At 35.7% G+C, this 25,730-nt stretch overlaps 1 protein-coding gene across 11 annotated transcripts in view; it reads left to right on the forward strand.

Moving 5' to 3' along the window:
- ANKRD26 (ankyrin repeat domain containing 26) overlaps positions 1-25,730 on the forward strand; it is an 87,799-nt gene that overhangs the window by 21,576 nt on the left and 40,493 nt on the right. For 8 of the 11 annotated variants that reach the window (XM_046679357.1, XM_046679355.1, XM_046679356.1 and 5 more), the window contains 12 exons: positions 1,958-2,030; positions 4,355-4,415; positions 4,507-4,709; positions 7,170-7,299; positions 7,601-7,662; positions 10,007-10,100; positions 10,326-10,424; positions 11,038-11,066; positions 11,160-11,232; positions 13,069-13,215; positions 15,755-15,837; positions 19,725-19,879. In XM_046679357.1, the coding sequence (XP_046535313.1) occupies positions 1,958-2,030; positions 4,355-4,415; positions 4,507-4,709; positions 7,170-7,299; positions 7,601-7,662; positions 10,007-10,100; positions 10,326-10,424; positions 11,038-11,066; positions 11,160-11,232; positions 13,069-13,215; positions 15,755-15,837; positions 19,725-19,879 (1,209 nt within the window). The remainder of the gene's footprint in view (positions 1-1,957; positions 2,031-4,354; positions 4,416-4,506; positions 4,710-7,169; positions 7,300-7,600; positions 7,663-10,006; positions 10,101-10,325; positions 10,425-11,037; positions 11,067-11,159; positions 11,233-13,068; positions 13,216-15,754; positions 15,838-19,724; positions 19,880-25,730) is intronic. The other 3 variants (XM_046679358.1, XM_046679365.1, XM_046679360.1) reach the window with 2 other exon arrangements.

The raw sequence follows: 25,730 nt of genomic DNA on the forward strand, positions 1-25,730 counted from the left end.
TTTTTCTTCTTCTATGACTTTTCCATAATCTTCTCTTGATTTTTTACTTTCTTCTCTGCTTTTTTTGCTGTTTTTCTTGTTCTATTATTTTTTCCACTTCTGCCAGTTAAGTATTCTCCATTTTTCTATAGACAGAATCAAAAGCACATAGAATTTCAGGACTTTAAGGAATCTTAGAGATTAATTAATCAAAACACCCTCTAGTACTTCATCCTATATTTAATATCCTGGCCAAGTGGTTGTTCACGTGGAGAATTTGAAACTCAAAGAGATTAAAGTGACTTATTTGAATAAAGTAAGTGGGAGAAATGAGACTTAAATTCAGGTTTCTAAACCCAGTACTCTTCCTTCTTTATCATACTGTAGGTGAGTGTTTTAATAGTAGGAACATGGGGAGTGGTTCTGGTGATTGCAGTGGAAGGAGGTAAGAATGACGTTAGCACGGGGAGCCAAGTTTTAAGAGGAACACTGGGTTAGGCTAGGAATAAGGGTTTTAGAAAAAAGATCAGAGATCAGACAGGAGAAAAGAGATGAGAATATTGGGGTTTATGACAAGTTAGATAAAGAGAAATTACAGGAATGAAGGACACAGGATGTTGGGAGTTGTCTAGAAAGGCGTGGTTAAAATAGAGGGTTCAAGGGAGTCCTGGACAGGTTGCTTTTTTGATTGTTTGTTTAATTGGAGGAACTGGCAAACTTCAAAGTTTCTATCAAAACGTATTGAAATAATTTGAGCCACTGGGAAGATTCTTTTTATAGCAAATAAGAATGTGGTATCAGCTACCTCCACCCCAACTTCCAGAAGGTGGCTTTGATCCCCTCAAGTCCTAGGGGACTGGAGATTGCTGCGCTACATAAGTCTATGGCCCAAGGCAGGTGTCTTCTCCTCTCCACTTCTTTTCCCAGTTCACTGTTGTCCTTTCCATGTTCATGTAGGGTTGGGCAGGGGTAGGACTGGCTGTCGAATCAGTCATGGGGCTTCAGTTGGGTAGTTGGCGACATGCCTATGTTGGGAGTGGACAACTGACTCCATTTAGCTTGTTTTCCAGGAGCAGGGAAATAGACAGCTCCTACTCTTGGTCACTTGTTTCAGGAGTCTGAAGATTTGAAGGTTGGAGACTGTCAGGGAGCCCTGCAGAGGAGCAAGCTGAGAGTGGGAATCCATAAGAAGGAAGCTATTTAGACAGCACAAGGGCCATAGAGGCACCACTACCGGAACTCTGCTTTTATAGCAGTCTCCCTCCGTGGTTTCTGGGGGCCTATGAAGGTGTCTAAGGGCTTGCTGGTTTATGTGGACCGACATGAGGAGGACCCATATGGCAAAAATATTTGGACTTTATAATTTTTAATGTTTTAATCTCTGTGGGAATAGTATTCCAACTAACAACGTGTAAATTTGTTCTTTGACTTTTGTACATTTAACTCAAACATTTCAGGGAATGCCCTGAACTGTTTTAGGGCAAAAGTAAGGAATGGGGTCACCTTAATAAGTGCTTTCCATCCTGAAGAACCAAGACTGGCATTTTTGACTGACATAGATTAGTCTTTGAACCAGGGACAGGTAGTGGAGAAGGGACAGTGTACCATTCTGCCTTGTTTAGGTCATCAGGTTTGTTCCAGTTCAGGTAGCAAAATATGTCAGCCATTAATTAGATTTTCAATTCAGCCTGCAGGACTTTTGGTGAAAACCAATTATTCTCAAGCTCTGCCTGTGTATTGGCTGTCACTCTTTGTTATGGGAACTTAGAGTGGTCTTCATTGGGTGTTTCATAGGTGGGCAGATGTGGAGGCAGAAATAGATAATTGAAAGTTTTTTTAAAGCAGAAGGCACATTTTAGTTATATCAAGAAACCTCATTTAATATATAGATAGCCAACCTTTCACTTGAGTTTTTGTTGTTCTTGTATTTTTACAGCAGTGAACTCACCTGTTTTTGTTGTATATTCTTGCTCTAAAGGCTTTCCGACAAAGCTGGCATTGATGATTCATGGCCTACATCGGATGATGAAGACTTAGACTTTGATACCAAGGTAAAGTACTGTCTCATGAAATTAATTTTCCTGCTCAGAATTGAGTTTTGTGTGGTATTTACTCTTAAAGATTAGCAGGGTCCACCTATCATCGTTTTTTGTTTGTTATGGAAAGTTGGTCAGAGCAAACCGTTTGATAGAAATAGGACTAGTTGTCTGTTTTTTTTACTCTGATAAATACTGAAGGCGGCTGAAGAAGAGAATGAGCTGGAACATATCTAGAGACAGGAAGATTATATTGGGAGAAGCTTTCCCACAATGGAGGAAATAGGAAATGTGGTCAGGGATAAGGATTTTTACTGTGACTTTTAAATCATACTAACAGGACGTTTATAATACTCAGGCCTAAATGAAATCTTTAATGGGTCCAATTACGTATTCTAATAATCAGGGAATTTCCCTGATGCCTTTCAGTTCCAAAACTATATAGTATGTATCGTATAGCTTTTTCTTCTTGGACACTTTTTATTTTGGTATCATGTAGTTGTTAGGAAAGAGGTTTTTTCTCTGTTTCTATCCTTGGTTCTGCATTTGGACTGAAATAATATTAAAAATTGTAGAAATCTAGCAAGTTAAATTCTTTCTCAAAATGTATATTATAGAGGGATTACACTGTGTTTTCTAAATCATTCCATTAAGAGTAGTATATTTAAAACTCTTCATCTGATTGAAAATACATGTTTTGCCTAAAACAACCAATTCGGGAAACAGAGACTCTTAATAACTATATGGTAACACTTCAAACTTCAGGAATTTTTTATTATAGTTTTTAAAAATACCTACTCGAAGTCCTTCTGTCACATTCTAAAATTTCAGGTGTTTTGTATTATAGTTATTTAAATATTCATTGTAAAGCCCTTGCATCACTGTCAGCTGCTGGGGGTTAGGAAGCATAATTGTGCATATCCTGGAGCACCTAGAGTAGGTCTTGCATGTATGAAGCATTGTAATATCTTTTGATATCTCGTGGGATTGATTCCAGGACCCCTGCGGATATCAAAATCCATGGATGCTCAAGTCCCTTAGTCGTATCCGGTAGTCTGCATCCAAGATTCAACCTACCATGGATCATAAACATAGTACTGTACATGATCCGAGGTTGGTTGAATCTCTGGATTTGGAACATGTGGATACAGAGGGCTAACTGTCTATCTTTTCAAGCTATGTTTCTCCTTAGAATTCTGATTACCAAGTCTTTCTTCAGGTGGAAAGATGTGTTAGGAACATTTCTGTCTCTATTTTTCTTTCTGTCTAGTAATAATTTACAGTTTTCAGGTAGTGAAGATGACCATGTTCAACTAATTGAATGACTTATTTTGTAGTGACAAAATTAAACTCTTTATTGCAGTAGTATTTATAAACAAGTAATTATAGAGTAATATAAATCAGTATTATTAGGGCTGTCCTATGGACAGATCCTAGTACAGTCCTAATAATACTGACATATTACTGATATATATATAGTTACATATACTGAAATACATATGTATGTTTCTTCACATACCTTATTTTACTTAACGTTTTCCTTGTCTTAAGCTCGTACTTGATTGACTGATCATGACTCATTTTTTTCCTTTCTTCTCCTCCACCATTTATTTTTATGATTTACCCTTGGCTAATTTTTTCCTTGTGGAAAACATTTCTTCACTGTCTGTTCTTTCAGTGTTTCTCTCTCTGTCACCTTTGTCGACATATATGGCTTTCTATTTAGTATGTGTGTGGCTTTCATTCGTGAATCATTGCCCCACAGGTTTATTCTTTTTTCTTTCTTTTCCTCTTTCTTAGAAGGTGCTAGATTAAACAATCATTTGTCTTTAACTTTTTGACAAACAGAATAGAAACAAGTTATACTGTGTGTGATTCCAACCCATCTAAACAAGATACTACTAAAAACTAAACTATCATATTTCCCCCCAAAAGAGATAATTCATGCAAATATTGGTGCAAACACATTTCAAAATATAGCAAATAGTTTAAGTTTCTTAATGTTAATATTTTCAATAATAATTTAACCTACCTCAGGATAAATTTTTGTTTTAGGTTATTTTAGTAAAGAAAATAATGTCATGGACATTATAGTATTTGTATAATAATCAATTATGGGTAAAGGAAGTAACATATTAGGGCTTCCTATGTCATCTCTCGTAATCTTCACCCTGTGAGAAGATGTAGGTTAGTAAATGGCTGGACTGAGATTTGAACCTGCATCTGAATGACTCCAAAGCCTGTGCTCTTTGTGTTAGATCATATAGTGATGGGCAATATTATAATTGTTTTATCCAATTTGATACTTGTTGTTCTTAAAGTTGTTATTTTTTTTCTAGAATGTCCCAAAACCAAGCTTAACAAAGCTAATGACTGCTTTTCAGCAATCCAAGAAAAACAGTAAGCTATTTGAAGACTGTTCATTTTTGTGTATTCATTGATTTGAAATTACAGATATTTTCATGTACTCTTTACATTGTTTTTGCTGTAGTAGAAGCAGAACGTGGTACTGTGAGACCGGAAAATACAATGCTATTTGAGGACGATAATTCTGATAGTGAAAATGAAGATGTGGTTGAAACTCTTCCCAAACCATCAATCAAAGTCCAGGGCTTTTCTCCTCCTGCCTTTCCGTCACCTGAACCTCTTCTAAAACCTACTGTGAGGTCTTTTGCAGACCTTGATCTTACAAAGGTAAGTTCTTTTGTTTTGTTGTTTTTTTAAAAAAACTTTTTTCCCCATGTTTTTTCACATACCATCCCCCTGATCCTTATAATGATGAAAATGATCTTAAGAAAGAAATGGAAGTCCTCAAGATCATGATAGAAAACAGGTATAATAACAAGAGGGATGTAAGTACAGGATTGAGATTTATAAAGGTTGGTGGGAATAAACAGTTCCTAGGTATGCCGTTTTGGAAGAAAAGGATTAAAAAGCAACTAGAAAGAACAGCTGGATGAATATGAAGATGGGTGGGGGAGAAAGGGGAAGAATCTATTTCAGAAGGGCAAGATGAATATAAAGATTGAATAAGAGAGTCAAGATGAGACAGATTATTATAAAACACAACAGAAATAGTAGAGTTAATTGAGAGAAGGAATTCCTCTGTATTATAAAATATGATAGAAATTATTTTAAATGCAAATTAAGAAAAGAAAACCTGGTAATGAAAAAGTACTCAGACTCTTTTGAATGATTTCTAGCTAATTTTTATGAAGAAGTGAAAGAAAATTTAATCTTTATCCTTTTTTTGGTCATCAAAGTTTTAATTTGAATTTATTTTTTTTCTTTAATTCTCACTTCTAAGTTTAATAAAGTGATATCTTATGTTTAATCAAGCAAAATCTTTGTCCATTGATAATGCAAAGAAATTGTTTTAGGCCTTACCAAGTTTATTATGAATTGTGAATTTTTGGCCCTTCTGTTTCTTATGGTTTCTAACTTACTGTTTGGTATGTACTTAACTTACTTAACTAATCTTACTCTTTGGTATCATCTTGGTAGGTGTTTTAGATCTTTTTGAGAGTAAAGAGAGAGGAAATAAGCATTTTGTTTAATGTTTTATTAAAATTAAAATTTCTGCTTATGAAAATGAGGTTCTTAATCTGTCCATTAAATTGTAAGCTGTAGTACTCTTAAAGAAAAAAAAATTATTTTTCTGATATATTTATTCTGATTTATCTTTTCCTAGTATTAATCTGCATGTAATGGACATATACGTATATATTAAATGAATGAAATCGCAATTTAGGATTTTTTTCCTAGTAGAAACTACTTGTTTCTACTAGTCCATTTCTTCCCCAGGAATATTGGGTCCTGCCTGTTCATCAGAGCTGTATTTGAAGACTTTGACATCTTCAACTTAGATAAGCTTAGTTTTACTAATTTTAAAATACTAGATCCTTTCTCTGATCTTTAATTACCATCCTATATGGTGTAGATAGGAAATTAGAGCTATTAGTATGCAGTTCACAGGGGAATGGGAAAACCATGTGAATTTTAAAATAGAGTTTTATATTTCTTTCTTACATCATATTAGTACTTAAAAATACATCATAATTCTGTAATCACATAAGTATTTCTCTTCTACAACTTAAAACTTGTCTTTTTAAAATTAAGTTTTAAAAAGGAGTCTTGTGGGGGCCAGCCCAGTGGGGTAGCAGTTAAGTTTGTGCACTCCACTTTGGTGGCCCAGGATTTGCATGTTTGGATTCTGAGCATGGACCTATGCACCACTCATCAAGCCATGCTGTGACAGTGTCCCGCATATAAAAAGAGGAAGATTGGCCTAGATGTTAGCTCAGCAAGTGTCTTGGTCAAGCAAAAAGAGGAAGATTGGCAACAGATGTTAGCTCAGGGCCAATCTTCCTCACACAAAAAAAAGGAGTCTTGTATTGATGTTTTACTGTTAAATATTAAATATTTTCATTCAACTTAAAAATGCTTATTACTATAATATTCCCAAAATTAAAATTTATTGCTATAACTAACTTTCTCACCTCTAATCTTGAAATACTCTTTTCTAGTTTTGCTCCCCTTATGTTCCTCTTTACATTGCTGCCAGAGTGACCTTTCTAAAATATATTTGTGATGATGTAACTCCTGTGCTCATGTGGTGGGTCCCCGTTTGCGTGAAGGATAAAGTTCACCTGCTCACACGATACTTGCCTTTGTGTTTGGTTCTGATTCTCCAGTTTTATCTCCATCCTATTCTCAATAAGTGGTTCTAGTTTTACCACATTACTGTATTCCCCTCACGTATTATGTTGTTTCATACCTTCTGCTCACGCTCCCCTTTCTAGAATACCCTTCACACACTCCCACTGTGCTGTATCTGTCTTTCGAGATCCAGCCCTATGTCTGCAGCCTCTCCTGAGCTTCCCAGATAGCACCTGACTTTTCTCTCCCCTGTGCTACTGTACTTGATTCTTGTTGGTTCTAGAACTAGTGGCTGCTGCTTCTCTGTTCCTTGTGTTTTCATGTAGCTCTACTCTATTAGAATCTCTTTTACTTATATTTCCAGCTTCTCCCAGGATAATGCCTCTGATTTGATAGATCCAGTAAATGTTGGTTGTCTTACTGACTGACCAAGTGAGCAAGTGAACGACTGTGATGTTTTCTGAAGTTGGATTTTGTTTTGTTTTGCTTTTATAGGAAGAAACAACAAAGTCAGCAATTGGGAAAAAAGAAAATGGTATTGATATTATTCGAAGTACTCCACAAGAGCAAACAAATAATGACAATTTGATTTCTGTTGAGGGAGCACACAAAGATAATAGAAGTGGTAAGTTAGTGAATATATGTGAATTTTTTTATGCTTAAATGCTAGAATAAAAAAATGTGAAGCGTGTAGATCCAAATTTGATATCTATTTCTTTTAAGTATTTTTTTTGCTATCTTTCTTCATAAATATCCCAACTACTACCAACTTTTTCTTGCTGAAAATGCTTCAACCCTCTGAAATTGTTTTCTGCTATTGCTTTTATTTTATTGAACTGTTCATGAATGGACATAGACTTGTATATATATTTAAAATTCATTGTAATAAATCTTCTCATTAATGTATCTGTGACTATATTTCATAGATCTGATGTCAGCATTAGGATTAGGAGAAGAGGACGGTGTAGAATCACCTTGGGATTCTGAGGTACTGTCTTCTATTATTATTATTCTTTTAAATATAAGCATTAAATGGTGTTAAAACATAAAAAGAGAGGCTTTGACTTGACTTCCTCACCTCTGCATTTGCCTATCAAAATTAATAAAATAATTATATGCCTAATGTAATACTACTGCATAGTACAATTCTGCTAATTTGCAAGATTCACTTACTGAAACCAATGTATATAGTGCAAAAAACTAAGGCTTAGAAGTCATAGGGCATCACTTTGGGTTCTGAAGTAAGTTTCTATAGAAACTAAGGAGTTATTCTAGGTCAACCAATGGCCACGTGTGTGATTCTATGGTGTATATGGATACATAAAACTCCTGGAGAGATTGGGAGAGATACAGTTAGGATCATAGGTTTTTCAGCTTGGAATTTGAAAAGATAATGCCTGGGACTTCAAAGTATTACACTTTGTCAGGTAGACCTGCAAGGAACATTTCAGGAGAAGGGAAAGCATGGGGAATAGCGATAAATATGTGGGATTATAACAGTAGCAATTTGATTTAGTGATGTTTTAATAAGTAAAAACTATTTTGGATAGTTTAAATAGCATGCATTGAGTATCTTTATGGCAGCCAAACTTGTAGTAACATAAGTGTAAAGTAATGATGACCTATTCTAAGGTGACAACTCTGGAAAGCGATAAGGGCCTGGCCTCTTAGATATAGGCAGCTGCTGCACAGTGGGATGAGCACCATATTGGAAGTCGAAAGACATGCTCGCATCCTAGTTCCGTCACTTACTAGCTATGGGATCTTGGAAAAGCTTGTTTAACCTGTTCAAAATGTCAGTGACCTCATTCATAAAAATGATAGTGATACCTGCCTCTCAGGTGTATGTAATGAACAAATATGGTAACAAATGTGAAAACACTTTGTGAACTGTAAAGGATGCTGTAGAAATGTAAGACACAGTGGTATTTAGTGACTGACTAAAGAATGAGGACACTTTTTTCAATCTGAAGGGCAGTAAAATGACAATAGTATCAAGAAAAGAATGGGAAAGTTAGAATGGGCTTGTGGATTTCTAATCTGGAGTATGTTAAGTTTCACTAGGCTACTAGTGAAGATATCCTGTAGGTATGTTGCTTTGGTACTTGAGGCCTCCTCAATGAGATTTTAAATGCTGTGACCTTAAGTGAATTTCTCTCGTTGAATACCAACTATGTGCTGGGCAGTTAGACACTGAATGTACAAGTTGAAGGATTAGGCTGGAGTGGGAGGAGCAGAACAACGAGTTGTCAACTGTCTGTTATAAGTCACGCTAAGTACTTCATATAAAGAAAATGGAGAATGTTAGGTTAGAGAATATTGGGGGAGTTTGTGGTTAGGATGGGGATGGGAGTAGGAGTGGAATCTAGATGCTCAGAAAAGATCTCTCTGAGTATGACAAAAGCTGCCAAGTGGAGGTTGAGAAGGAGCCAGTCGTGTGAAGGTCTAGGAGAAAGACATTCTGGACAGAGGGAACAGTGGATCACATCCGTTCATTTTACTCTGCCATCGTGGATGACCAGGGAGCAGGAGTGGGGTAACTGTCATCATATCATTTTTATTATTGTTGTTGTGTGTAGAAAAGAAAATGCAGATGGTAAGCATCTGGCACATTTAGATGGTTAGTAAATAAATGGTCTTATTCTTCTCTTATTAAAACTCACAATACTTTTTTGAAGAGTTGCATACTATGCCTAAAATTTCATTCTATTATTTAAACATAATTTAAAGAAAAGCTTTTCTTACTACTTTGCTTTTTTATTCAACCATTTTTCCTATCAATACAAATTTTATCAAATAGTAGATTGTTTCAAGCCCTTGTTTAGCTAAATGAAGCAGCTTCTACAGTGTTCTGTTTATATTCAGCATGACATACTCCAAAGTTTCTTATCACGTCATGTTTTCTTATTTTAATCCTAAAAAACATTGGTCATTAGAAATATTGTAAATTTATAGCAAGTATGCTTATTGAAGAATTTGTTTAAATGTGTATTTTTAAAAATGTCTTCTTGCTTTGGTGGGGAATGCCGAGTAGAGTTAGGTGTTTTGAAATTAGTTCCTTGTTGAAATGTGCATTTAAGTCAGTGTTTGTCTATGAAAATATTTACTCTGCCCTTCCACGCTCAGTTTACAGAGTCAAGAGCCAAATGAAGATACAAGATAGACGTGATCTAGAGAGCATGTATGAAGGTTTCTATGTACATGTTTTGGTTTACATACATGCTTCTCTTATTTTTAACTCCAGTTGCTTTTAAAATAGGACATTCAGGTATTTTCTTAGAACGGGATTAGGAAATCTTTATACACATCATTATTGTTATTAATTTTAACAGAGTATTTCTGAGAGTCTTCCACAGAAGTATGTTGATCATTTATCTGGAGCTGCAGACCAAAAAGGAAAAGATATGTTAAATGAACAAGTAGAAGGTAAGAACTATATTTTATAAAAAGTTATTTGACAGAATCTTGATTTAAAACATGAATACTGATATATTCTAATAGCCAAAGAAAATCACCTGTTAAATGCATAGTAAGACAAAAGAGACATGAAAAGGACATTAACATCTAATATTCTATGGCAATTACACTTATTGTTTTCCTTTTTGATAATCATATTTCAATACTGAATGTTTATTATGCATTATTTCTTAGATGTGTTTTATGTACCTTCTTGCATGAGTGGATCAAGAAACTTTAAGATGGCTAAACTAGAGGATAAAAGAAATGTAGGCATACCAGTAGCTCACATGGGTATGGAAAAAAATGAATATTTTTATTAACTATTATTCTACAAGTGTATATCCAAGCTGATCAATTCATAAAACTTTCTCTGTTGGGAAATGAATTATGCATTCAATTGAACTGTCATCACAACTGTGCACTAAATTACAGAACAATTGAAGAATATGATACATACTTGTAGTATAATGGTATAAATGATTCTAATGCATTCATTGAAGATATGCTGCTGCATTCTACCATCAGCTTTTGCATTTATCCTCTTAGTGTCATGATTTGTTCCTCTGATTGAAGGTCACTCTTCTCCCCATCATTCAGCATGTTCACATTGGTGTATGTGCACTTTTCTATTTTAGTTCTAGTCATCTGAAACATGATCTTACTTTGAAATCTTAACTGCATGTTTGGGTAAGCCTATATTCCTATTTTTTCTTCAGTGTTTATAATGGATTTGTATTCTGTCTTGTTGCTGTCCTAATTCCCCCTAAAAAGCAAAACTCCAAAACTTAATGTAGTCATTTCCAAAGCCAAGCATGAGGATTCAGCTCAACATTAATTCTGCATGAATGTATAGTGGACTTTCATGTTTACATATAATTGATTATATGTCCCTTTTGCTTTTTAGATTCTCCTGAAAAATGTCCTCACTTAAAGGTAATAACTTTTATATTTTTACTTGAGTTATTAACTACAGATTGTATGAAATGTATATTATTTATTAATCATCTTGTTTCAAAACCCATTCAGCCTACCATTGAAGTGCAAGATTCTGTTCCCAAGAAAGCAGGAGGAAGGAAGGATGTACAAACATCCAGATCAGGTAAATTTTGCACTACAAAGTTAGCTCTGGCAAGAAGTACACTAAAATATTTGAAGTGCTCACAGTCTTCTTATTCCTAATTCTTTTTTTTTTGCAAATTTAATAGAAATAATTTGACATAAATAATGCAATGTCATTGTTGGTATCCATCTTTGAAAAAAAGATATTTATAAACATAAGAAAAAGAGATTTTTAAAACGTAAGCTTTAGCTCAGATGTTTCTTCTTTTATGTTTTGATACCCTAAAGATCCCACTTTGGAATCCATGCACTTATTAGGGATTCCCAGAGGTTAATTATTAGACTCTAAGATTTTTTCCAGTGTTTTAAAATGCTTGTTTGAATTCTGACCTTTACCCAGAGTAAAGCTTCACTTGCTAACATGTCAGTTGTGTTTTAACTTTAATTATTTCATCTTAATGTTGTTAGATTGATGATCTTAAGCCAACCAGATGTTCTGATTCAGACCGTGTTTGCGTGTGTGTGTGTGTCTGTGTGTGTGTGTGTGGTGTCTTTGATTGTTAAAAATGGAGGAAGTAATTAATCATACCTTAACATTTAGTAAACACAGTCTTTTAAAACAGTAATTCTAAAACTTTTTGGCCTTCATATCCTTTTATCCTGTTAAAAATTATTGAGAATTCCAAAGAACTTTTGTTTGAGTTGTATCTATTGATACAATATTAGAAAGTAAAAGTGAGAAATTTAAAATACAAGCATACACAATCATATATTCTGTTAGCCATTAGAGCCATGACCCATTAGCCATTAGAGAGATGATGTTGTCACATGTTATGTCTGTGGAAAACTCCACTGTACACTTATAAAAGAATGAGAGTGAAAATGGCAAAAACATTGAGTATTATTGTAAAAATAGTTTTGACCTCTTGGACTCCCTGAATGGAAGGATCTTGGGACTCCAGGAAGTCTCAGTTGACACTTGAGAACCGCCATTTTAAACCCTGTACTGTGCTCTGATGTTGGCACAATGACGAAATCCCCTAATGACGCGTTTCTCAGAATGTATCCCCGTCGTTAAGTGACGCATGATCGTACAGGGTTCATGGATGTGAAGAGGGACTGTTTTGATGAAATGCGCTTTAACGTTTCACTTCTATGTTTGTTGCTTTTTTCTCTGACTTGTCTTGAATAGTTTAATCTGACATATTTGTTAATAAAAAAGAAAATATTTTTGTTGTATGTTCATTTCCTGTCTGATGGCACTCTGGATCTAGTGTGGGCCAAGGCTTACCCTCTTTTTCCATGGAAACAGTGAAGTCACTCAAGGCTATCATTTCTCATATAAATTTATGATGTTTATCTAAGGCTTAAAAAGTGAATTCTGAAGATATTGGTACATTAAGGAAAGAATATCTCATTGTAGTTAAAGTAGTTTTTTATTTCAAGTAGTACTATTCATTAAAAGTTTTTTTAAAACCCGTATTTCTAGAACATACACAATACTGCCATGCATATTTAAACGTAAAATAATGACTAGACATAAATTTTGTTAATAACAAAAAAATTCATACCCTGAAGAATCTTAAAATTATTAATAAACAAAGCTCTTATGGAAAACAGAATATGTAATAGAAACTTCTGAGTGAATCAAAGAAAGTAATACTAGAAAATAAAAAGGTACAAAAATGAGAGACAGTAGTTAATTGAACTTATCTATGTGAATGACAAGTATAGGACGTGTAAAATAAAGTATACCATAAGGAATAGCGTGTTCTAGGGGAGAGAGGAGGACATGGGACTGCTTCTCTGAAGAATTTGTACAAGTTAGTCAAATTTGTACTGTTTACATTCTAATGAATGAAAACTTTATTTTCAGATTGGGATTCTACTAGTCTGACCCTCAATAACCAGACTTGTCAGAGATCCGGGAATTTGAAAGTTGGTGATAAATATCCATTTGTATCCCAGTCAATGACCAAAAATCAGACAGCATCCACAGAATTTGGACAGATGGCATTAGTAGGTAAAGAAGAGATGAATATTGGAGCTGTGTTTCTAGTAGGGAATTATACACTCCATGACCTGTGTGAATCACAGCTACCAGAAAGCAGAGAGAGAAAAGAAGGTAATAAAGAAGCATAGAGAGTTCGACCCTAGATCCCATCTGCACGGCCTCGCCATAGTTCTGACTTCAAAAATCAGTTTTTGGCAAAATTTACTTTATGTTTACTCTGTTTATGTAACCTACAACCAAACAAAAGATGTTTTAGCAAGATATTTGCATTCTTCTGTAACCAAAGCAACATATAAATAACAAAGAGAATTAAGAGAAAGAGTAATTTTGTTTAGACTAATATTTAGCATACACTTGAGAGTGGGGAGAAGGATTATCTTTAGAATTTTGGGATTATATTTAGAACTTTAGTTTTTCCCTGAAGATTACCTTCTCAAACGTAACGTGGTTTCTTGCTCTGTTTTATAGCTCTGAATTCACAAGTATTGTTTAGAACTATATTCACTATAAGTAAAAAAACACTTTCCAAAACCAAATATTAAAATATTTCTTGTATTTCTGTCCTCTTATATATTTTGGAATTGGCTTTCCTAACAGTAATGGGAATCATTGAGAATTTGCTACATGGTACCTCCTTCTCAGCTGTGTCCACAAAGTCTATCACCTTGTTTATTATTTTTTTTAATGAATAAATAGTTCACAAAGAATATTGGTTTTAAGGAGTGCTGTTTCATTTAGAAATAATACCTGAAAAGTCAATTTTAATTCTACTAGGGTACCCATTCTGTTGATTAACTAATACGTGTTCCACTTTATGTACCAGTTAATTCAGTGCCCTTAATCAGTCTTATGATAAGATCTGTAGTAATAAATCATACAGTATTCCCCCCTATAGTTTTATCTTCTTTTTTTTCCTTACCTCTGGAGTTTAACATTGTATTTACAAAAGATTTTCAATTATCTCCCAGAGTAGTGTCTACAAGCTATTGGTCCAAAGCTGTTTACCTGTGCAAGTGACTTGTTTGCTCGTATTTCTTTATGAGCTTGGTAGAACCAAGAAGCAGGACTTTAAAACACCTACACAAGCTCCCTCCACACAGGGAGATGTGAAACAGAAACACTACCGAATAACTACAAGCAACTTCAGACAGTTCACGCAGGTCATTTCTCTTCTCAGTTGATGTCTTTTGTAAAGTAATGAGCAGAGTCTAGTTCTCCAGGGACCCAGGATTTGTGCATTTATTCATTTCCTAAAGATTTATTCTAACCTGGGTCCTGGTCATTTTATAGCCTAAGTATTTCTGGAAACGTTCCCTCAGTTCAGGCCTGCATCATCTTTATTTTGACTTACTGCCTTCCAGTTCGTCTCCCTCCGTTTATTCATGTGCCTCTGTAATTAATCCCTCCCACAGCATTTAGAGTGATCTCTCTCAAACGCAAATATGACCCTGAACCACTCTGTAAGACACATTCACGTCCAGGCATCTTAAAATTACATGTAAGGCTTTCATAATCTGACTTGTGCCTCTCTCTCCATCCTTGGCCCTTTCTCCTGCCTGCCCTTTCCCCTGGCATTACTGAACTGCTGATGGTGCCTTCCTCACAATCTCTGTACTTTAGACAACAGTTCCCCTACTGTGTGCTTCTCTCCTGTCTTGCTACAGCCCTGCCTGCTCTCCCCCTTTCCTGCCTTCTACCCCCTTGAATCTGGCTAACCCCACTGTTTGTCTCAGCTCAGGCATGAACTCTACAAAAGCCATCCCTGACACCTTTAACCTACGTTCTTCTTTAAATCTCAGTGCCTACTACTTAGCAGGAACTCAAATAATTGTTGAGTAAAATAAATAAAGACTGTTTTTGCAAAGATGATTGAAGGGATTGTCCCCTACAACCTAGGAGCAAAGAGGATATATGTGTAAAGAAATAATTCACAGTTCAGGTAGTGAAGATACACCAGAAAAATCTATAAAGTACTAAGGTAGCGCCAAGGGAGGAGACACCTGTTTAGCTGGAGAAAGATAGCTGTAATCAAGGAGACTTCACAAAGTAAGCTGAGTCTTAAAAGATGAAAAGACATTTGTCAGAATGGTAGAGGAAAACATTTCAGATATATAGAAGGAGGTACACTGAGAAAGGCATAAAAAGTAACAGTAATGTTGGAAACCACGAATATTGTTGTAGTTGAAGCTTAGTGTGTTAAAAAGGTATTATTATAAGATAGAGGATATTGTGTGACTCGATATGTGTGTACTGTATTGCTAAATTTTGTTTTGTTTCTGATTGTTGTGTTCATTGATATTGGGTGGATGAATTCGTGAATGAATCCTTGAGATGTTTGTGTGCCTTGAAGCTGGTGACATCTAGTATTTTCCAAATGGTTTCTTGAAGTTTTAGATACACTATTTCTTAAAGAAGTAAATATTCAGGTAAAGATTAAGTTTAATTTAAACTCTCAGTTGATAAAATGTTATTTTTAATCTATTTTTAGAAAGATTATACTTTTTATCTAACCATTTTTATAAGTAGCTCATTTTAACTATATATATAGCTTTGTCAGCAGAAGTAGACTTGGAAATCACATCAGAGGAAGAGCAAGAAAGGCTTGACGGAAGTGAAAATAACCACCTGCAGGTACGTAAAAATATAAATTTAAATTTCTGATTTAATCTTGTTTTCTATGCTTTAGTAACATAGTCTAAATGAAATTACCTTTCAAACTAGCCTTTTAGAATTAATAGATCATTTAATATTAGATTTTATAACAATTTAACTAGTTACAACACTTAAAATAGTCAGAATCTATAGGAACTTATAGCTAAAATTTATTGCTGGAATTGAGGCAAAAAATTTCCTGAATATTGTTTACTTCTGTTTGTATAACTTCCCTAGATGATGAAGAAAGTAACATCAAATATTGAATCTTATGAGTAGGCAGTTAAAATTATGAACAATATAACAATGATGGCCACTGAGTTGAAGTCCTATAAAAAGTGTAATCATTCCCAGTGGGTCAAAATTTGCACTTTGATACTGCCAGTCACTAATGCCAAGATGAAAGATTTATTCTGCCTTGTGATCTATCTCTGTGGAATGGACTTCAGAGTCTACATTTAGGAGAGAATGGAGTCGTAAGATTAAGACAGCTGCCTATTAAGGGAATCACACCTTCCAGGATAGGAGCTTTGTTATTAGGGTACAAATAATAACTTTCTAATGTATTTCATTTCAGTGTAGAAAATCAGTAAATGTTTTTAAAAAAATTTTTATCCACTTTCACTAGTGGATATTAGACTATCTTAGAACTAGATACAAGCGGATAATCTATATTGATGTATGATACCATCATAGTATATAATTGGAATTAAAATTTAGGAATTTGCTTTTCTTTCTGATTGATGTTAATTGATTTTGGTTTCTAGTAAGTTAATGTTTACCTGTTCCCCAGTATTAATCTATAAAATAAGATCCTTAAATGCACTGTTGGGGCTCGCTGTTTAAGGTATGGTGAGGTCAAATATCTTTAAGTGAGGAAGCCTTTGTAGCATTACAGATCATTTCCTAATTTGTTTTTGGTAGATATAACATATAATGAATTGTTTAGTTCAAACAGTGAGAAAATTAGGCTTGCAGGTTCATGTTTTTCTCCTATTTCAGGCTAAGTCAACTTATTTTTCACTTCTTAGTTACAGTGCAATGATTTGGAAGTAAACATAGATTAATAAGTTTAACAGTTAAATTTTAATTATTTTCTAATTTTTCTTTGTCATTACTTGCTTACTTAAGGATAAAGCTATTTTACAAACATACACCCTAACAGAAAAGACATCTGAAAATCAAAGCAAGCAAATTAATCTTCCACTTTTGCGTCTGCCAAAAATGCCTCAAGAACCAGTAATGAATAAGGAATGTGATAGAGAGGATATACCTGTATATTCAGGACTTCCTTGTGTGCAAAAGTATAAGGAAATGTGGATCAAACAAGGCAAATTAGAGTGGAAAAATAATTTAAAACTCGTCACAAATGAGTTAAAGCAGAAATTTGGTGAAATTTGTGAAAAATACAAAATTACTGCTTATCCTGAGGAAGAGCCACTACATGATAACTCAAAAGAAGGAGCAAACTTAAAGGAAGTTTCTTCTAATTTGACAAATTATACACTTGATTGTGAGGAAAAAGATGCACTTGGAGTGTCTGTCTCTGTACTATTCCAGGCATTTCCTGGACAAAAAGAACCCAGTCTCAAAAATGTCTTTCCATCTCATTCAGACTCTGGGTCCCCGGAATACGCTTGCCAGTCATCTTCAAAGCTTTATTTAAATGAAAATACATTAGACTGTGAAAATGATAAATCAGACACTGAACATGTTTTTAACAAAAATGAGGAGAGTTTTTATAATGATCCAGAAAATAAAAAAGTAAGGAACCCAGTAGTTACATTTGAAGTGAAAGAAGACCAAGAGTTTGATGTGCAAATGACAAAAAGTGTGACCCAAAATACCACTAATTGGAATTTAGACGTCGGCCATACACCTCAGTGTAGTGATCCACAGAGCCTTCTTGATTTGTGGCTTGCCCGCTCCACTGGGATGAAACACATGATTCAAATAAAAAGGCACAATGTTTCTTCTCTTACAAATACTGATAAGAAAATAAAACCAACCCAAGAATTGTTCCAGAAGCCACTATATGCAGATCATTGCAGTGCTAATAACTATAACAGCGAGGAACCCAAATTAGAAAATGTGAGCTCTTCACCATATAGGGACAGAACATCCAGAGTATGTCTAAATGAAGAATTACAGCAAGATATGCAAAGGTTTAAGAATGAGATAGGCATATTACAAGTAGAATTCCTGGCTTTGGAAAAAGAGAAAGTGCAACTTCACAAAGAGGTAGAGGTTCATGTGCTGCTGCTCTGTGTCTTCTCTCTTTCTCAGCTCTCGGGCCCATTCTGACTTTCCGCCTATGAACGAAGCTCATGTATAGCATGACGTTGTCTAAAGGTGTGATTGTGTCTAGAAATAGATTATTTCTGCCATCTAAATAATAGGCGTTCAGGAAGACATTCTCACAATTTTTGTTCCTTAATCAACGTGAGTCTCTCTTGTCCATCTTCCTTCTGAACTGGGAAACTAGTTCAGTTGAGTACCATGTGACCTTCTGAACTAAAATAAGCATAAAGGAAACTGCTTTAAAAATATAACAAGCTCTAGGACTTTTTTTATTCTATTGGCTTAAAGATAAATTAGGATATAAGAAAATATTCCCAGCTAAACTAATCTATTTATTATGCTTTAGTGTGTCCAATCTTATCTGCTTTACTCAAACCCTTGGAATTAGAATTCCAAATGACCACTTTGAGATATTTTTAATAATAAATACATACACTCCCACATATTTTTTATCACCAGTCTCAGATTTTTCAGTTGAGTCAGACCTTTATATTATGTTGCTTAATAAAGTATGTTACGTTTTGATGTGTATGATATTATCATATAGGTGCGTAAACCCTCAGCAAAAAATTCAGTATTTAACTCTGAAGGAGAAACTTGAGTTCTGAGGTATATTGAGGTTTTTTTCCCCCCAATAATAGATTTTTTAACTTGTTTGTTTGCATTTTGTATAAGAGGTACATTGAGTTTTAAAGATAGATAAAAATCTAGAGATATTAAAGAAAAAGTAGATGAAGCCGACCCCCAACTAAGGCATTTAATTACTGTCACACTTTTAATTTATCTGATTAATTTGATGAATTTATCTGGTAATTTATCTGAGCATTATAGAATTATATCATCTCTTTTGCTCTGATAAAGTGGTAGGTAACGGCACTTTAGGAGCTTTGGACAAGTGATTTATTCTTTCTTGGTTTTACTCCCATTATTGGTAAAGAATGGGGCTAAAGTAGTCAATTGCTTCTATACCCTCCAGCTGTAAGATTTTATGGTTAGTGAATGTGAAACTTCAGAACATTCCTCATTTTCTAGAATTCTACACTAACAATTCATCGGTTTCACTCTGCTCCTTGTCTGGTAGTGAGTTTTGAGTCATTTATTTTAGTGAACACCATCACTTTTTGGATATCCCCAGGATCCAAATGAAAAAGAATTGTAAGAGGCAGTGGAGGAAGGACTAGCTCAGTGCAGAGAGAGGAAGGCTTCCTGTTTGTCACTGAAGCACCACAATGTCACATCTTCCAAATCTGGTGGTTTAATGCAAAATCCAGATTAAGGTAAAGAGAAGAAGGCAAATTTTGTGTCTATGTAGTCTTCTTTCTCTCTGTCTGCCAGTCAGACGGGGTGAAAGTGTTAGGTAGCGAAGAGCAGTTGTGAATAAGAGCACAAAATTAAGACAGCACTTTGAAATTTTGGAAAATTCTGCTTCATTTCCTCAAACAGAAATGAAGCCGAATTTACAAAAATGTCAATGACCTGTAATGATAAAATTAATGAAGACAAAAAAGTTCTTTTTAATGAATAAAGTAATAACAATTATCCTTAGTATCCAACTTTCATTAAAGGTTGAAGAAGAAAAGAAGAAGCACAAAAGCAGTGAAATGGAAATATCAGAAAACATAGATGCTGCTGCTGCTGCTGAGAATGGATTAATTCAACAAACGAGTGGAAGAGCTGATAAGCAGCGCTTTCCTGTTATGGAGAATGAGGATTCTGTCAGGTAAGCCTTCAGCAAGATTACAAAGTAGGTAATGCTATTTTTCAATAAAGCAGATCCTAATTTGAGCTAATATTCGTGATTAATACATTTTATGTTTTTACTAGGGATATTCACCCTTGCTTGGCAATCAGGAAAATGCATCTTAACAATGAGATATTTTGTGCAGTCATAATGATAAATATTTTATTAAAAAAATAACCAATGTTGGCAAATGGGAGGAAAAAGGCATTCTCCTACCCTATTGGTAAATGAAATTGATAAATCTTGTTTGAAGGGTTATTTAGCAGCATGTTTCAAAATTTTGAATGTGTCATCCCTTTATCCCAACAGCTTCACTTCCAGGACTAGATCCTACAGGAACCATGACTTATGTAAACACACACAGACACTCCCAACACATTTACACGTACCCATACACATTCGAAGTATGTTTCTTATAGACTATTATATATATAAATATGACATATGTTAAGGGTATGTAAAACCATAAATATGTCAAGGATATTCATGTAACTATGTTCCATATATACATATATGTTAAGGATGTTTATTATACATTGTCATATCAAAAGGTTGGAGATGGTCTAAATACCCATCAACAAGGAAATTAAGTCATACTCATAAAATAATGTAGTATGCAACCATTTAAAAAAATGAAGTTAATCTACAGTGTACTGATTGTTTTAAAATTAAAGTATATTTGAAGCATTTGTTTTGATGTATCTTAAGCAAATTTTGTTAGAGTACTTCTAATGTCTGCTGAGTGGTAAAACAAAGTTTCATGCTACACTGGCATTCCACCTTGTTACCAACAAAATTGCGTTACTAGATTTTTGTGTTTTGTTCCCAATGTATGAGTGCTCAGATATTGGACCCTCAAATTAATCTGGATATTGCCGTGGGATTTCACGTGGCAATTTGTTCCCTAGCCTATATAAACATTTCAGTATATTGAGTACAACCTGTTAAAATAAAACACAGCAACAGATCCATCTACCAAATCAGGGGTTGGCAGACCTTTTCTGTAAAAGGCCAGCTAGTAAGTATTTTAGGCTTTGAAAACCCTAAGGTCTCTTTAACTGTAGTCTGAAATCTCTCCTAGACAATAGGTAAATGAATGGGTGTGACTGTGTTCCAGTAAACCTTTGCTTACAAAAACAGGTGATGGGCTGGCTTTGGCCTGTGGGTGGTAGCTTGCTGGCCCCTGCGCTGTAAACCAAGGTGCTACTGATGCAGTGCATCTTCTTTCTATGGGGGCCCTGCCTGCCTGCCATGACCCTTCCTTTCTAAAGAGACTGTGGAAGTATGCCCCACACCAGATGTCTCAACAGTGATTTCACATTATACAATTTACAGAAATTCAGTTTATAAACAAGAATCTTTTCTCTGCTTTATTTCTGTCAGAATTTTAATACGACTACTTTGCATATTTGAGTAGTATAAAATGTTCTAGAGTTAGATGACTTTCATCAAGCAAGAAATACTGCCTTGAAACTGTTAGTCTTTCTGTAGTCTTTATAAGCGTGAGGAAAATGGTGCTCAGGTTATACAGTATCATTATATATCAAGGAAATTTTCAAGGGGTCTTTTAGTTGTAGAATTTTGTGAATTTATTATTTAATGCTTTGGTCTGGCATTTTTTAAACCATTTAGTGCGACACATGTATGAAATTTTTAAAACTTTAAAGTATTACAAAAATACTACATATCATAATGTAAGATTTGAAAACTCCTGCTAAACAAGAAGAAAATTAGATCATCCACGGTCATGCCACTAAGCTAAGAGGTCCTTAAAAAGACTGTCTTTACTCCCTGATTCTCATTTCCCTTCCATTCACTCTTGAGCTTTATCTAGCATTTTTCACTCCCACCACTCCTCCAAAATTGTTTTTTCAAGGTTCCCACTGATTTCCACTTTAATAAATCTAGTTATAATTTCTTAGACTTCATTTGACTTAACCCGTCAGAAATATTTGATAGAAATGGAAATTCTCTCCTGCAAGGTCCTTTCTTCATTTGGCCTTCAGGATATAACTCACTCACCTGGTTTCTCCCCACCTTTCTAATCCGTCCATCTCAGTCTGTTTTGCTTGTTTCTCCTCATCCCCACATTTGACACCTTGAAGTGTCACAGAATTCAATCTCTGATCATCTTTCTCATGATTTTTACTACCCTGTATATGCTAATGATTCCCCAATTTGTATCTCCAGCCCAGATCTCTCTCCTTAATTCCAGACCTATATATCAAACGGCCTACTTGATATGTCATTTGGAGAGCTGTTGGGTAACCTTAACATGTCCAAAATTGAGCTCCTGATATTCTTTCTCCTGCCTGCCCCTCGTGTAGTCTTTCCTGTTTGAGTTAATGACAACTCTTCCAGTTGCTCTGCCAAAAAAATTTGATGTCATCTTTGACTGCTGTCTTCCTCTTTCTCTTATACCTCATATCTAATCTGTCAGCAAATCTTGTCAGGCTACCTTCAAAATATATTCAGAAGCCAGTCACACTTTCCATGCCCAAACCACTATCATCTGCCATCTAGAATAGTGTAATAGTCAGCTAATTGATCTTTTCTTTCTTTTTTTTCATTAACTCCATCAATTCTAAACACAAGGGAACTATTAAAACATGTCAGATTATGTCATTCCTCTGCTCAAAACCTTCTAATTGCCTCCCATTTCACTCAGAGAACATGGCAGAGTTCTTCCTAATACCTGCAAGGCCTTACATAATCTGTTCATCTCAGATCTCTGTCTCTGTCTCTGACTTGAGGTTCTGTTTTCTATCCCCTTCCCTCTGTTCCAGCCACACTGAATTTCTCACTATTCCTGAAACACTCCAGGCATACCTCTGCACTTGCTTCTGATTCTGTCTGGAATGCTTTTCCCCCAGATATCCTCAGGGCCTGCTCCTAACATTCCTTGGTTACTTAAAACCCACTTTCTCATCAAGATCTTTCTTGGCCATCCTGACTGATATTTCAACCAACCTTCCCTCTACAACACATCAAAATTTCATTTCTCTGCTATGCTGCAAATTTTGCCTATCTGGTTTGGTGTTACTGTGTGTTTACTTCACTCTCATGAGTAGGGTATTTGTGTGTTCACTGCTGCATCCTCAGTGCCTAGAAAAGGGCCTACCTATCACACAGTACTACTCAGTGAACGGAGTTTAACCTGTGTATGGTTCTAAACATTGTCATGGTTCTCCCTTAAACAAAAAAGTAGTCTTGGTGTGGGCCCATTCTAACAATTTTACCTGTCAACTATCTGCATTTTTTTCATTCTTTCTGGCTCTTTCTAATAAGCTATCTTCTCTCTATGAAAGTTTTTCCATTTAGGGAGGAAAGTCCAATATTGTAGTTAACTCACTCTTTATTCTTTGTGTGGTATTTATGATCATTTTAATTATGGTAAAATGGATCAAAGGAATAGCAAACTTCCTTGCTATTTTATTAAGAAAAATAAAATATAATGGTGTTAAATTATTATAGGACTTTAAAAAATTCTTGCCAAAGGAAAATCAGCCTTGAATATCTGAAGTAAAAAGATGAAGTTGGGATTTACTGCTCTCTATAGTAAGACAGCGCTCTGCTGGTCAGGCACAGACTTTTCTAACAAGCAGAGCAGCTCGCTGTTCTTCTTTGAGTTTTGGGAAGAGTGGAGTTTAAGGACTGGTGGACTTTCAGAGGCCAAGTGGTTTGATGGCATCTGAAGCAGCGTGGCTCTTGGGTGAGACTGCTCTTGATTGGTGGGCACTCCAAGCCGTGTTTCGTGGAGTGAGTTTGTCTCTGATTGGCTTTCTTTCAGAAGGAAGGGGCTGATGTTGACTGGCTGGTGAGTGAGGCCAGTGGTCATTGATTGATCAAACACATTTACAGCTGGTTCTGGTAGCGTCTTGTTACCATGGCCACATGTTAGTCTTTTCCTAAGTTTGAGGCCACTTGAACAAGATATTTTCTGGTTAAAAGTTGCCATCCAGGGGCTAGCCCCCATGGCGGAGTGGTTAGGTTTGCACACTGTGCTTCCAGGGCCCAGAGTTTCCCTGGTTTGGATCTTGGGCCTGGGCCTAGCACTGCTCATCAAGCCATGCTGAGGCAGCATCCCACACAGCAGAACTAGAAGGACCTACAACTAGGATATACAGCTATGTACTGGGGGGCTTTGGGGAGAAAAAAAAACAAACGAAGATTGGCAACAGATGTTAGTTTGGGGCCAATCTTTAAAAAAAAAAAGTTGCTTTCTATTAACTATGTTCAAAATGAAAACCATGTCATATTCTATAATTACAGACTTATAATCAGACTTCGGTTTGCCTGGGAAGCTCTCTTTCCCTTTCTCTTCTGAAGTTTAACTTTGCTGTATGAATATTCTTGGTTGGCCATTTTTCCTTTCAGCACTTTGAATATGTCATCCTCCTCTCTCCTGGCCTGCAAGGTCTCTGCTAGAAATCCACTGATAGACTTATGGAGGTTCTGTTATGAGTTACAAGCCTCTTTTTTTTCTCTTGCTGCTTTTTAGATTCTCTCTTTGTCTTTGATTTTTGACAATTTTATTGTAATGCGTGTTGGAGTGGCTCTCTTTCAGTTGAGTTTGTTTGGTGACCTACGAGCTTCAGGAACTTGGATATCCAAAGCCTTCCACTGGTTTGGCAAGTTCTCAGCCGTTATGTCTCTAAATAAGCCTCCTGCCTCTTTCTCTCTCTCTTCTTCTGCAACTGTGATAATTTGCAAATTGTTTCCTTTGATGGTATCCAGTAATTCACATAGGCTTTCTTCCCTCTTCTTCATTTTTTTTTCTTTGTTCTCCTCTGATTGGATAATTTCAAAGTTCTTATTTTTTAATTTGCAGATTCTTTCTTCTGCTTGATCTATTTTGCTGTCAGTATTCTCTATTGCATTTTTATGTGTGTGTGAAGAAGACTGGCCCTGAGCTAACATCTCTTGCCAATTTTTCTCTTTTTGCTTGAGGGAGATTGTCACTGAGCTAGCATCTATGCCAATCTTTCTCTATTTTATGTGGGATGTCACCCTAGCATGGCTTGACAAGTGGTGCTAGGTCCATACCTGGGATCGGAACCTGCCAACCTGGGCTGCTGAAGCGGGGTATGCGAACTTAACCTCTAGGCCACCAGGCCGGCCCCCTCTATTGCATTCTTTATTTCATTCATTGTATTCTTTAGCTCCAGAATTTCTGTTTGGTTCTGTTTTATTGTTTGTATCTCTTTGTAAACTTCTCATTTGTTTGTGTATTGTTTTCCTGGTTTTGTTGAATAGTCTTTCTGTGTTTTCTTGTAGCTCATTGAGTTTCCTTAAAACTGCTGTTTTGAATTCTGTGTTGGGTAAATTGCAAATTTCCACATCTTTGGGATTGGTTACTGGAAGAGTATTGTGGTCCTTCGGTAGTGTCGTTTCCTTGATTTTTCATGTTCCTTGAGGTTTTGCATTGCAGTCTTTGCATTTGAAGTAGCAGTTACCTCTTTCAGTCTTTAATAACTGCCCTCTCCAATGCATCCAGACTTGTATTGTTTTGCTCCAGTGGAGTGCTGGATGGAACTTCTCTGCTGGAACCCTGGGTTTCCACAAAGGCTCTCTCATCTGACAATGATTATCCAAGACTGCTTTCCAGGGGCTCCTGGATGCTGCTGAGAGTGGCTGGAACCAATTCGTGGGCCATAGAGGGTCCACAGTTGGGGCCTGGGTCTGTACAATTGTTACCTGATGCGTGGTTGGGTGAGATACCTCCCAGGTCACTTGGCCTATGGTGCTAGATCCCACAGCCCCCACACAGGCACCTTTGTCCATGGATGAATGCCAGATTAGTGGTGGTGATTGGGGGGCACGATGAGGT

The sequence above is a fragment of the Equus quagga genome, chromosome 12 (genome assembly GCF_021613505.1).
Source record: "Equus quagga isolate Etosha38 chromosome 12, UCLA_HA_Equagga_1.0, whole genome shotgun sequence".
Taxonomy (NCBI): Eukaryota; Metazoa; Chordata; class Mammalia; order Perissodactyla; family Equidae; genus Equus; species Equus quagga.